Source organism: Vulpes vulpes, chromosome 13 (genome assembly GCF_048418805.1).
Source record: "Vulpes vulpes isolate BD-2025 chromosome 13, VulVul3, whole genome shotgun sequence".
In the NCBI taxonomy this organism is placed as follows: Eukaryota; Metazoa; Chordata; class Mammalia; order Carnivora; family Canidae; genus Vulpes; species Vulpes vulpes.
In genome coordinates this window covers 36315200-36330543 of record NC_132792.1, presented here as the reverse complement: position 1 = coordinate 36330543, position 15344 = coordinate 36315200, and the positions used below count along the sequence as shown (strand labels likewise).

Sequence of the window (15344 nt, the reverse complement as noted above, 5' to 3'; positions counted from 1 at the left end):
CATCCAGCTCCCTGCATAGAGCCTGCCTCTCTCGCTCTCTCTCTCAATGTGTCTCTCATGAATAAATAAATAAAATATTTTAAAAAAAAGCTATTATTAAATAACACATTTCACTAACCTGAATTCACAGACACACACTAGCTAGCTTTGTCATTTTCAAACCCCCAAACAATATTTGGGAAAATAAAGACAAAAAATGTTTTTATATTATTTTTTAACACTCAGAAACATAAAACCTTAATTGTTTACCACAGATTATAACACAGAAAACATAAAGAAATACTATAAATATTATGAACTTGAAATAAAACTCTAGCCATAATTTATTGAACTCACATTAATAAAGAATATACATACTGATTCCAAATGAAGAAGTGGAGTACCTGGTAGATTCTAGGTGACTTATCAAAAATTTCCTAACAAATAAACAATCATATGACTCTCAAATTTGCCATACAAAGATATATGGCTAGTTCTCAGACCTCATACTAGATCCTTTCACAATGTAAAACCTTTTCTTTTTTCACACTGATATTTTCTTTGTAACAAAATACTACCTAGTTAGATTCCTAAGTATGAATCTTTAGAAATGAGATTAGCAAAACAATTTAAAAATACTTACCGTCTTGTTTCGTAATCTAATTATGTCCGAGACAGAGCCAGCGCCGCAGTACTCCATAACAATCCAGAGGTCTGTGTTCTTAAAATAACTGCCATAGTACTTTACAACATATGGGCTAAAGAAAAATACATACACAATTAAACTTAATTTCCAAAGAAAATTATTTCTTAATCCCAATATAAGTATTTTCAACATTTCATAATGTCCCAATAAGTAAATATCTATTGTACATCAAATTGTCTATATGTAGGGTTTATATAATTAGGTTTTAATTCACAGATGAAATTTAACGGGATTACAAAGCAGAGTAGGCCCAAATGCTTTGAGTGATTCCCAAGAACATAAGGCTTGGTTCTGGCAAAGGACTTGGTATATAACATAAGGAACAAATGAAAATATTGTCCTTTAACTAAAGCATTTTAAATATAAATCTTTAAAAAAAAAAATAAATAAATAAAAATAAATATAAATCTTTAGGGGAATTTGCACTCAGATATTAATACTCAACTCTAAAATACTCTAATTCAACAAAGTCAACAAAATTATTTTCAATTCTCTTTTATTTGGGCCTTAAAAATTCCAGAGATAAGTAATTACAACTATTTTTGCTTTAAATTCAGATTACTAAAATTAATCATTTAAAATATTTATTTAAAGAAAAGATTTTATTTATTTATTCATGAGAGACACAGAGAGAAAGGAGAGATGCAGAGACACAGGCAGAGGGAGAAGCAGGCTCCATTCAGGAGCCCGATGTGGGACTAGATCCTAGGACTCCAGGATCATGCCCCAAGCCAAAGGCACTCAACTGCTGAGCCACCCAGGCGTCCTTTAATTTAAAATATTTCTGAAGTTTTATGTCTTTCAGAGCAGAATAAACTATGTTTATAGCCTGTTTTTAGGAAGACTTAGAAAGGAACAAAGAGTCATATATTTATTTATTTAATATTTAATATTTATTTAATATTTACTAAGAGCAAGCTATATACACTGATATGTAAGACATCTTGCCCAACTCAAAGAGGCAGAGTACCATATTCATAGAATACGTAAGATAAAAATACAAGTAGCATAAACTAAGTAGTAGACAGCTTAAACACCACAAGAACTAAAATAAGGAAATGGCAGGGCCAGCAGAAAGAACCTGTAGAAAGGGAGGGATTTTAACTATGAAAGAAAGGTTAAAACTCTACAATATGAGTGGAGAAAAGATAAGAACATTCTAGGAAAAAGAAAAACTATAAGTAAAGGCACAAAATAGAAAGGGAAAAAAACAAGAATGGCATAGAGGACAACTTGTTCAAAAGATATTTTTAACCAGTAGAGTTTATCATGAAAAGTGGCATCAGTGTAAGATAAATAAAACATAAAAATCAAATTAGCAAAAAATAATAATAAAAGGAAGTATTACAAAATATGACATAAAGAGACCACCAAAAAGGAGCTCAAAAGAAAGCAATCAGGGAAGACTTCTCAGTGGAGCCTTTAATTTTCACTAAGTCTTCAAGTCAAGGGTAGAGTAGACTGGTTGAAGCTTAAGTATTTAAACTAAAAAGGTACCTACAAAGCTAGGATTCAATCCTTTTTTATCCTTCTGCTCCTGGTTACCTCTTGTATAGAGTTGCTTCCCAACTGGTCACCTTGTCATAGTTTTCTCCCCCATTCAAATCTATGTTCCATATAGTTGACAAGGTTACCTTCCTTTAAAACAAAAGTAAAATAAACTGGCATATTGTTCTCCCATTAAAAAAAAAAAAAAGAAAAATTTACTTAAAAAAGAAAACCTCCAATGCCTCTCCATTATTAAAAGGAAAAGACCTTAACTGCTCTTTATCACATACAAGAGCTTTCAAAATCTACCTCTCCACCCATATCTCTCATTACTTCCCACCTCACACCTTAAATTTGCAGACATATTCAACTCTGGTAGGTGCTGGCAATGGAAAGTAAATATCAGAAGTTCCTCAGTGTTCACTGAACCACTGAAGAAAAGTGCTTGTTTACAAACAAATGAAACTAATCTTTAACACACCCAGAACCTCAACCTATGGGAAACATAAAAATGTCTTCTTTACATACATGTTTTTGGGGTGTAAGTACCAGTGTAGAAACCTTTCCAGGGAGTACTGCTCCTACACACCTGACTATGTATCAGAAACACTTGTGACCCAGGTCCCACACCTTAGGGATTCCAATTTCAGTAGGTTTTTTTTTTTTTCCAAAGATCTTACTTATTCATGAGAAACAGAGAGAGAGGCAGAGACACAGGCAGAGGGAGAAGCAGGCTCCATGCAGGGAGCCCGACGTGGGACTCGATCCCGGGTCTCCAGGATCACATCCTGGGCTGAAGGCAGCGCTAAACCACTGAGCCACCCGGGCTGCCCTCAGTAGATCTTTTAAAAGTTCTATTGGCAACTCTGATACAGGCCCACAGTTAAACCTCACTCCAGAAGAATATCCTTCAAAGAACTTCTTTAAATATTAACCTTCTCATTCAAAATTAAGTAGCAATGAATTCAGGATTATGTTGACTGAAAAACACAAAGAAAACATATATTTTATCTTGCAGGTCTAAGGACAGGACTGACAGCCCTTAGGAAAATTAGGGATTCTAACGTGGGTGGCTACCTGAAAAAGCAACCCTATCTCTCTTTAACAAGGGAGTCAAGGGATCCCTGGGTGGCTCAGTGGTTTAGCACCTGCCTTCAGCCCAGGGCATGATCCTGGAGACCCGGGATTGAGTCCCACGTTGGGCTCCCTGCATGGAACCTGTTTCTCTCTCCGCCTGTGTCTCTGCCTCTCTCTCTCTCTCTCTCTCTCTCTCTCTCTCTCTGTGTCTCTCATGAATAAATAAATAAAATAAAATAAAAATAACAGTGAGTCAAGAGGACAGCTTTGGGGACAAGTAAAATTCTCTTCAAAAAATACTTTGTGGGGGGCAGCCCAGGTGGCTCAGAGGTTTAGCGCCACCTTCAGCCCAGGAAGTGATCCTGGAGACCCGGGATCGAGTTCCACATCAGGCTCCCTGTGTGGAGCCTGCTTCTCCCTCTGTGTCTCTGCCTCTCTCTCTCATGAATAATGAGAGAGTCTCATAAGTCTCATAAGTTTCATAAGACTCTCATAAGTCTCTCATGAATAAATAAATAAAATCTAAAAAAAGAAAAAAAAATACTTTGTGGGGCACCTCGGGGGTGGGGGGGTCTCAGTGGTTAAGCATCTGCCTTTGGCTCAGGTCATGATCCTAGGGTCCTGGGATTGAGTCCCACATCAGGCTCCCGAGAGGGAGCCTGCTTCTCCTTCTGCCTATGTGTCTGCCTCTCTGTATCTCTCATGAATACATAAATAAAATCTTTAAAAAAAAATACTTTGTGGTCCATTCTAATACACAAGTACACAGATCAAAGTCCAACAGTTCTATATCATAAACCACAGCCTCAATAATTTTAACCTAGAAAAGCATTCAAGCAGGTAGGGCTAAACAGCCACATTAAGGACACATGCCTGAATATAGTTTCTATCATTTATTCATTGACCCTCTGCTTAAGCCAGATGTTCAATATGCAGTAGTGAACTGCACAAACACAATTCTGATTCTCACAGAGCACACAGATGAAATACACTGGTACTAGAGAAGTAAATCCGCAGATAAATACAATTACTAACTGTGGTTTAAAAAAAAAGCCTGGGTGGCTCAGTGGTTGAGCATCTGCCTTTGGCTCAGGGCATGATCGCAGAGTTCCAGGATTGAGTCCCACATTGGGCTCCCTGCAGGGAGCCTGTTTCTCCCCCTGTCTATCTCTCTGCCTCCTTCTCTGTGTCTATCATGAATAAATAAATAAAATCTTTTAGAATAAATAAATAAATAAAAATTTTAAAAAGGTGAGGGGCTGCCCTGAGTTTCAAACTACCTGCTTGAAACTTTATTTTGCATTCATTTCTCCAAATAAAACTGTTCTTAGTTCATATGAAAGAATGGAATAATACTCATATTTTTTGGTATTCTCTGACTTGGGAAGCACTAAAGTATATGGAAAAGCTTTGAAAGTAGACAGGGGTGAGCTTTAACAATAAAATATTCCCCCTCTATTGAATGGCTGTAGATTATAATTTAGATTTGGAAAAGAACAAAATTGTTTAAAAGTTTATATACAACAGTGACCTGCAATTGGTCATATTCTGATAGCTTCTACATCAATACTTCTTTTTTTTTACATCAATACTTCTTTTAAAATTTTAAACCATTTATAATATCTTATAGTTACTTTGTCACTGACTTTATCTGCCTCCTCCAGAAGAAGCTCCATGAGATTAGGTGCCAATCTGGTTTGCTTTCCATTTTACCAGCAGTACCTCCCTTCTTATATGTACAAAAGAAAGCAGTGAATAAGTGAACAAATGAATAATCACAGAAAAATCAACAGAAAGGACCTAATATAGGCCTTCCCAAAAGAATAACATTTAAGGTAAGATTCAAAGGTCGGCTGGACATTAACCAGATAAAGAGCATCCAGGCACAAAGAACTATCTGCGCAAAGGCCCTGAGGAGAGAAAGAGCAAATCATTCTCAAGAAATCAAAAGATCAGTGTGCCTAGAATAAAGTAAGTGAAGAATACGGTTGAATACAATGTAGTTGCAGATGGATGCAGGAGCCTAGTAAATGAAGGGCATCAAAACCAAAGTGAGGAAATTGGGCTTTATTAGATATATAAAAGAAGATCTGAGAAGAATTTTAAGCAGAGCAATAACATGACCTAATTTATAAAGATTTTTCTGGCTGCTACATCAAAGCTAGATTATAGGAAAGCAAATATAAATACAATCGGGAGTCCAAATATAAATACCCAATCGGGAGTCCATATCCCCAAGCAAACCAATCAGAAGTCCATATTGCCAACCACCTCCAAGAGCCACTATTTTCCTAACCTCATCAACCCAGAGCCATATACCAGACAACTAGTGATTACCCTACACCCCAGAACCCATTGAAATCATTCAAACTAACCAATCCTAAACCTGTTCACCTTATCTCATCCATTCCTTCCCACAGAACCATGATAAAAGCTCTTGCCCATGTTTTCCATTCTCTCCCTCTGCCTTCTAACTGACCTTAGTGCTTCCCTGTATAAGCCTTCCTTGCATGGCAGGCTTACATCTCTTAGGATCTATAACAATTTATCTCCTGACCCACTGGTCTCACCAAACCTAAAAATAATAATACAATCTACATTTTTAAAAAGAGATGTGGTAAATTGGAGTGGGAATAAAAGAAAAGAGAACAAACCCAAGAGATATTTTCAAGGTACATTCAACAGAATTTGATAATGATATAGACTGGCAAGTTAGGAAACAGGAAGCAAGTCATCTTCTGTGTTTTATTCACTATGCCTCCTTTCAACTGCAAACTGAACACAAATTTAAGACTGGCAAATGAAGATTAAAATTTAAAATTGTAATTAAAAAAAATTACAGATATAAATATGCTCAGAGAGTTCAAGATCTGGGATTTCTAACTCAAGCTGTTTCCACTGACATAGATATCATTCATTCAAATTCATTCATCATTCATTCATGTATCATTTTAAAATAATTGGCTTTCACTGAACAACATATATGAACTAATGGCAGAAGCAAGGGAGAAAAATGGGTAGACTTTGGTGACAAGAAAAGCCAGTCAAGGCAATGGGGAATCCCTGAAGAAGTTTATGCAAGGGACACCTGGGTGGCTCAGCAGCTGCGCATCTGCCTTCGGCTCAGAACGTGATTCTGGAGTTCCAGGATTGAGTCCCACATCAGGCTCCTGCATGGAGCCTGCTTCTCCCTCTGCCTATGTCTCTGCCTCTCTTTGTGTCTCTCATGAATAAATAAATAAAATATTTTTAAAAAAAGAAGTTTATGCAAGAAAATAATACAATTGAATAGCATTTAAAGAGGATTATCCTATGAAAGACTGTCAGGTGACACTATTTATTTCAGCTGGCAAGTTAACTATACAGTTATTTAGATACCCTAACACCTGTTTTTTTAACCACATGTTGATTCTTTTTTTTTTTTTTTATGATAGTCACAGAGAGAGAGAGGCAGAGACACAGGCAGAGGGAGAAGCAGGCTCCAAGCACCGGGAGCCCGATGTGGGATTCGATCCTGGGTCTCCAGGATCGCGCCCTGGGCCAAAGGCAGGCGCCAAACCGCTGCGCCACCCAGGGATCCCCACATGTTGATTCTTAAAACACTAGAGAGGAGGCAGTTTCCTTCAAGACAAAAGCTCTGTTATTTATAGAATTTTAAGCAACACAAAAAATTTAAATTCAGCCACAATTCCTAAGAATCTTGACTAAGCCTCTGTACAGACTTACATGACATATGAGAACCCAGCAATTCTGTATATTTTTGGCCTGCTAAATAGCCAAATATGACTTAGAAAATTCCAATGGGTGGAGGGACAAGAAAGACACAAGTCAAATTACTGCATACACCCAGAAGCAAAGGTGAAACATGATGCCTTGATAACTGGTGTGACAATCATGAGCCATGTTCCATTCCTTTCTCCTATGCCATCTCCCACTGCTTCCTTCTCCTGTCCGGTATATTCATTTCCCTTCCCCTATTTAACACCTTCAACCCAGTGAGACTATGTATCATCTTCCAGAACTTTTTTGGGGGGAGGGGGCAGTGTTGCCTCTCATCCTGTGCCTAAAGACCATATCCTTTCTATTCCTATCTCCTTTTCACACCTCCTCTACACCCTTTATCCTGACAGTCTTCCTCTAGTATTGTGATTCAAAATAGAAACAGTATAAAATGAGAAGAAAAAAACAGAGAGAAAAATGGAAGAAGCACTACAAACTCTTCTTGTCTATTTGCACCTTATAGAAACATTATTCATGGTACAAATTATTTGTAGTGAATCATTATGTTTAAGCTTCTTGTGGAAATTCAAACATTAATTTTTACTGCCTAAAAATTAACATTTTTATACAAGTTGAATTTATCTGAATTGAACAAAACCACGTATTGTTAAAGGTATTTTTATTTTTATTTTTTAGAGCAGATTTAGGTTCACACCAAAATTAAGTGAAAGATAGAGATTTCCCAGACACTCCCTGCCCCCACTCATGCATAGCTTCTCCCATCATCAGCATCCCCCTCCTGAGTAGTACATTTTATACAACTGATGAATCTAATCTACACTAACACATTCTTAACATCCAAAGTCCTACTGTACCTTAATGTTCATATTAGGTACTATATATTCTGTGGGTTTAGACAAATGTATACTGATTATATCCACCACTATATTATCATACACAGTAGTTTCACTGCCCTAAAAATCCTTCCCACCCTTCTAACACCTAGCAACCACTGATCCTTTTATTGTCTACATAGTTTTGTCTTTTCCAGAATGTCAAATAGTGGGAGTCATACAGTATGTAGCCTTTTCTGATTGGCTTCTTTCATTTAATAATAAGCATTTAAGTTTCCTTTATGCCTTTTCATGGTTTGAGAGCTTATTTCCTTTAGTGCTGAAAAACATTCCATTGTCTCTTTATGCACTCACCTACTGAATGACATATTGGCTGCTTCCAAGTTTTTGGTAATTATAAATCAAGCTGCTATAACCATACATGTGCAAGTTTTTCTGTGAACATAAGTTTTGGGGTTTTTTAAAAATATTTTATTTACTTATTTATGAGACACAGAGAGAGAGAGGCAGAGAGAGACACAGGCAGAGGAAGAAGCAGGCTCCATGCAGGAAGCCCGATGTGGGACTCAATCCTGGGACTCTGGGATCATGCCCTGAGCCAAAGGCAGACACTCAACCGCTGAGCCACCCAAGCATCCCTGAACATAAGTTTTCAACCACTGCTGGATCATACGGTTAAAAGTATGTTTAGTTTTATATGAAAACAACCAAATTGACTTCTAAACTGAATGTACTACTTTGCATGGCCACCAGCAATGAATGGAAGTTCCTTCTGCTCCACACCCTCACCAGTATTTGGTCTTGTCAGTATTCCAGATTTGGATCCTTTTAATAGGTGTGTAGTGGTATCTCATTGTTGTTTTAATTTACATTTCTCTGATGACATAGGATGTGAATCATGTTTCCACATGCTTATTTGCCACCTGTATATCTTCACTGTGAGGGTGTCTATTAAGGTCTTTGGCATACTTTTTAATTGGATTTTTGTATTCTTGTTAAGTTTTAAGGATTCTTTGTGTATTCTGGACATGAATCCTTAACAGATAGGACTTTTTACAAATATTTTCTAAAGTCTTCCCTATGAGCATGTGATAATTAAAATACTAAGAAACAGCTATTTTTCATTACATAAATTTCATTAACATCCTACCATCATAATAGTGTTCTAAACTTAAGAAGGGTAACACAGTGTTTTTACAAAGGCCATAGGAATATTCTCCTATGAAAACTGAACTGTTCCCAATATAAACCTAAATCATAGCAATTTATTTCTTGGCCAATCCAAAAATGAATATACATATACATGAATTGATACAAACTGCCAAAGTTTATCAAAAATCCTTCAATATGGTGATTTTCAAACTCGGGGACGGGGAAGGAAGTAAGGCCCTTACTAACAGTGTTTAAATGGGATTTTATCCAGAAACATCAGCAAACAGAACAGGTAGGAGAGGGTACACTGGTGGAAGCCTCTGAGCAGCCCAGCTAAACATGTGCTATTCCCAATACATGGATCACCTCTTCTCTTTGCCCCCCAAATCTAAGTCATCCAAAGTTACTCAGTTTGTGTATGACCTCCTAGCTTTCTAGGACCTTGTAGCTTTCTCTGAATCTTCAATGTTAAGATGTTAGGTTATCTTCCAACTTACACAGTACCCCATCTTTACCTCATCACAGCTCTTATCACACTGTATTAAAAGAGCCCATCTAGTTATCTGCCTCTTCTGACTGAAAGTCTCTCTAAAGTCTAAGACTTATTCTTGTTGTATCTCCTGTGAGCAACACATAAAGGCTACTGTCAGCAATATGTACTCAATATGTATTAGCTGAATGAATAAGGAAGTGATTGTGTGCCTTGATGGTAACAACACATTTCTCTTGGTTTAGATATGTGAAGTTCCTTGAGAAGTGTAAAGACCAGGAACATAGGAGCTGTGTCAACTGTGGCTCCCTTGTACCCACATTATCTAGCACAGTGTATTCCAAGTGTTTGACCAGCTCCTATCTCCACCTCTAGCAATGCCTTGAGAGTGCTTCACTTTGAACTGTTGGAATCTTTTGTGTAGATTTTGCTCTCTTCAGCACTGGCCCTGGAGTCAGCAAATGTGAGTTATTATAGCATCCCAGTCCCTAACTAGCTGAGTGATCCTCGACAATTTATGTCAAAGCTCTAGGTCTCATTTTCTGTTACCTGTAAAATAGTTCTAAAATATGCTTTAGCACCAGGAGCCCTTCCCTCAAATAAAATTTTAGAATGAGTCCCGCTATAGAGAAAAGATAAAAGCAGTGACTAAAGTTTCTCATTCTGCTCAATTCTTCATTGTTTGAGGAGAATATCCCCACCTCCCTTAGAACAGAGTACATCTGTAAAACTCTAAGCTAATAGAGACCTAGTCTAGCATTAACATTCTATGATTTATATATTCAACAAATATTTATTAAATGTCTACTCTGTGCAAAGCATGGGACTAGACACAAAAGATTCTGTAATAAACAATGCAGATGGGCTTCCTCAAATATTTATGCCAAAATGCAGTATTAAACACATGTTTAATATTTACTAAAATGAACAAAGAAAATTTAAACACCCTCTGGTCTCTTTTTAGAGTGTAGAAAGCAAGACAATGTGCCAAGTGCTTAACTAGCTCAATAGACTTTATTTCAGTTTCAGAAATGCAAATCTTGTTTTCTCTAACCAAATTCTACAGCTGTAAGTGGGAATTTTTCAATTTGTATTGATTGGTTGCAAATCACTTTTAGTTCAATTTCCCATAACACCTCTACATTAAAACCAGTAATTAGTAGCTGAAATGTAATGCTTGTTTCTGTCATTTCCTACTTTATTTTTCACTTGCCCTATCTTTTTAGCATTTTTAGGATCTTTTAACCTATTAATTTTTCTGATCCTTTACTACTTCATATGAATACTGAATCTGGAAGTGAAATCCAAAAGGCATGAGCCATTTTTTACCAGTAATTGCTTCATCCATCTATTTATTTCATTCAACAAATATTTGAGACATCCCTACTATATACAAAGCATTCTGCCATAAAGTAGTACAAAATGGGGCACCTGGGTGGCTCAGTCAGTTAAGCATCTGCCTTCAGCTCAGGTAATGATCCCAGAGTCCTAGGTTCCAGCTCCACATCAGACTCCCTGCTCAGTGGGGAGCCTACTTCTCCCTCTCTCCCTCATCCTGCCACACCCTCTGCTTGTGTTCTTTCTCTTTTTCTCTCTCTCTGTCAAATAAATAAATAAAATATTAAAGATAAATAAAGTGGTACAAAATTTCTAGAAATGTATTCACATTTTTCTTCCCCTTTTATTCTTTCCCCTTTTATTCTTTCCCCTTAGTAGTTTAAAGTATATAACAAGAACAAGGACTAGATTTCCCTAGGGTTCCCTCAACCTATAAGGCTCTTTCATATTCCTATATATATCATATCCATTCACATTCACTCAACAAAAAAGTACAATGCTAGGCATTGTATATGTGGTAAGAAATAGGACTCCTCTCAGGGAATGAGGGAAGGATAAGATAGTGAAGACATTTCAGGAGAATGTGTATGATGGTGTCATCAGAAGTAACAGAAAAAGAAACAAAGATGACTCTTAGTTTTGTTGTTGAAAGACTAAGTGCTGATGCCATTAACAGAACAAGAATTTGCAAGGCTTCTCTGCAACAATTAAAAATTTGATCTAAGAATCTTAAACGTGAAGTTCCTTCTGGATATTGTCCAGTTGAATCACCCAGACAAGAATCAGTAATACTTGTATTTGAATAACCCTATATGACAAGGTCCAAGGGCACTTAGTAAGATATAATCCCAAATTCACAGAATTTAAGAGTCAGGTGACAGAGAATGCAAGTAAACATTAAAAAAGAAACACAGGTAAGAGAGAAGATTGGAAGCATAGCGTAATTATAAAGGATCTTATATGCTATCCTTAGGAGACTGGACCTATCCAAACAATAGGAAAACCACTTAAGGTTTTAAACTGGGAATGGTTTGACTAGGTTTCCATTTTAGAATGATGACTCTAGCTTTAGGGTAGAAAATAAGTTGGAAGAGCCAAAAATGAAAGCAAAGTGAACAAACAGGAAGCTAAGAAAGAAATGTAAGCAAGAGCTGATCAGTCCTAAGATGCACCAAGGTTAGAGGACTAACCTTGTATAACAAGTTGTAATTGAGACCCTGCCTTCCCTAGAGCACACTCAATTAAAATCTCTAAAGGACAACACTAGTCCCTAAATTACATTTAACCATAATAATAAAAATCATTACAGCAACACACAAGTATTAAGAATCTGATGGGGGCAGCCCAGGTGGCTCAGAGGTTTAGCGCCACCTTCAGCCCAGGGCATGATCCTAGAGACCTGGGATCAAGTCCCATGTCAGTCTCCCTGCATGAAGCCTGCTTCTCCCTCTGCCTGTGTGTCTGCCTCTCTCTCTGTGTCTCTCATGAATAAATAAATAAAATCTTAAAAAAAAAAAAAATCTGATGGGCCTAGCACTACTCTAGGCTCAATCTTTCCTCTTCTACATCAAACTGGGAACCACATTCTTATCAAGTTACCAAATTAATACCAAGGTCTGGGAAAATTCAAATTATATACTTTGATCAGGGAGCTGAGGAATGTATTATACTTTTCTATAACCACTTAAACTTCCAGTTATGCAGAATTAATGGAAAATATGCAACATAACCTAAATATATAGCACACGCTAAAGAAAAGCAAAACTGAACAGACTCAAGAAACAAAATTCCTCTAGGATTATTCAGTCACCTCATTAGCCAAAGGACTTATATGCATCTTATACACTTTTGGAAGAATAAGTTTTTCTCTTACTAACAAAACCTTGATTAGATTAGGGGTGACAGTGTGTCCAGTCTCCCCTAAATCAGCAGCTGTAAGACGCCATGTGACTCAATCAATTTTGATGAATAAAACATAAGCTGAGGGTTTCTGGGAAAATTCTTTCCTGCTTTTTCCCTTTTCCTCCTTCCTGAAACGCAAACATAAAGCTGGAGCAAGAGCAGCCCTCTTATAACCATGAAATAATAAGCACAGGGACAAAGATCACATACTAAGGATGGCACAATGTAAGAAAAGAAGCCTTTGACAGTTGTTACTTTGTTGCTGCTATACCAGCCCTACCTGTAGACCTTTTGTAAAAGGGAGAGTAATAAAATCTCTTTTTAATTAAGTAACTATAGGCTAAACATAGTCCTAATTTATAAACTCTGCATCTCTGACTGGGTTATTTAATAGGGCATATAAGACCCTTTAGGATCAGCTTCATTTACCTTCCCAACTCATTTCACACCAATCTCTGTCTCCCACCTTCCAGTCAGACAATTCTAAACTTTATCAGAACAGCACACCCATTGAGCTCTTTTTCACCTCTGTACCTGTAATTCTCTTTACTTTCTCATCCCTCCATTTCTTCACCCAATTTTAATGAACTCTTCCTCAGCATGCCAGACTTCATAACTCCTGGCTGGAGGAGGTGCTCTGCTTCCTTCCTCTCACATCACCCCACGTAGCAGTAAGCATAGTGACAGTGCTGTATTACAGCTATTAAGTATCTGTCTTCCCCTAGATTACCAGCCCCTCAAGAAAAAAACAGTATCTTAGTTCTCTTGATATTCCTAGATCTTCGTACAGTACCTGGCCCACTGGGAATGCTCAGTAAACATTTGTTGAATGACTTAGAGTTACATAAATCATAGCTGTTTTTAATTAGTAAAAAAAAAAAACTATATAAAAAACTATGAAATGACCCCCCCTTAACAATGAAAAATTTTCACCCATAAGTTTGCCCCCAAATTTTTATCACCACATGTTGCTTTATAATATCATTTCTGCTCTAGAACTTTAAATCCTAAAGACAATCCTACAAAACTATCCTCATCTTCCCTGAAGGATTAATCTCACTTCAGACTCAAAGTCAGAAAACTAACCAGATGACCAAAAAATGTATTTACTTAACATTATTAGCAAAGTCATCAAAATGAAGGTAAATAAAATCTCTTCATACCTGTCACATTGCTGCATTATGGAAATTTCTTTAATTATTTCCTGAAGATCCGACTCAACAGGTACTTGTTTTATTGCCACAACTTGACCAGATTCCTTATGTATTGCCTTAAATACACTTCCATAAGATCTAAAAGAAACCAAGACATTTCTTTATTTTTTTCCTTTCAAACATCATAAGAAAAATCTACAAATTTTTGCATGTATAATGGTGATAAAGTAAACAAATAAAAAAAGTGACTTATACCTTAGCTTTAATGTTTCAATTATATACTTAAAATCTACTAAAATCATCAAATTAATACATAAGGATTTGCTTTTTTTTATGAATGAAAAAAAAGACTTAACGGTTTGTCAACTCAAACAAATGCAGCATTAAGAAGATATAAATGGAAATTAAAAGGATGAAATGTAGAATAAAAACAGCCAAAGTCTCAAGTCAGGAGTAAAGGCAAAAGCAAAATCATCTCCAGAATATCGAAGTCCCATGCCTATGCAGACTATAAAAAAGGGAGTGAAACCCTCAGCTGAGGACCACACCATACCAAAGTTAGAGAAGCAGGGAATCTGGTTTCCCCTAAGTCATATATCTAAGGTCTCCTCAAACATGCCTTTCTCCTCAAGAGCAAGACCATAGGCTTACATAAATAAAATGAATAATAGGATCCAATTTCCACTTGCCAAAAAAGCATCTCTGCTACAACTCTTGAAACTTTGCCAATTAAATATTTATGTGTTCTAAAAAGCAGAAACAATGAGAGAGAGAAGCCATATATACTTTGGTGTGAATTAAAAGACAAACTAAACCATGCTACCACTTACTGTTCTTATTGTAAGCCAGATACTATGACTGTTTTTACATGCATTATCAAATTCAATCCTCTCAACTGTAAGGTAAAATAGCACCATCACCATTTTATAAGATGAGGAAACAGATACAAGGACAGAATTTAAACATATAAGGATTCCAAAGATCATATTCTTCTCACTATATCATTTCTATAGAAGAGAAAGAAATGTATTTTATCCTATCCTGTTTCTTTAAGCTTTCCAAAGTAATTTAGTTTGATACTCACACTTTTGTGTGTGTGTAGTCCTAATTTATACACACACATACACACACACACATATCCCTCCTTAAAAATCATATATGTATGTATACATGTATATGTATATAAACTTGAGTGTGTGTATATATATTCCCTCAAAAGTCAATAAAGAATTTAGTGCTGGATTTTACATATCATGAATTAAGCAACACCATCACTCCCTTCTAAAGTCTCATCACTGCAAAAGAGAAGCTGGGAACATTTTGTGGTTCCCAAAATTCCTTTCCCTGAGTAGATCCCAGTTAAGAATTTGACAATGAGAAGAATATACATGAAATATGAATGACAAAAAGTTAAGGAGAAACCATCAATCTTCAGATGTAGTTGTAGCAGATGCATTAGCAAATATGACATACACAGTGGCTTC

At 36.5% G+C, this 15344-nt stretch overlaps 1 protein-coding gene across 2 annotated transcripts in view; it reads right to left on the bottom strand.

The window, feature by feature from the left end:
- The window catches only part of STK3 (serine/threonine kinase 3), a 272048-nt gene that overhangs the window by 215018 nt on the left and 41686 nt on the right, over positions 1 to 15344 (bottom strand). For both annotated transcript variants that reach the window (XM_072734231.1, XM_072734232.1), the window contains exons 3-4: positions 13870 to 13998; positions 623 to 737 (exon numbers count right to left, since the gene is read on the bottom strand). In XM_072734231.1, the coding sequence (XP_072590332.1) occupies positions 623 to 737; positions 13870 to 13998 (244 nt within the window). The remainder of the gene's footprint in view (positions 1 to 622; positions 738 to 13869; positions 13999 to 15344) is intronic.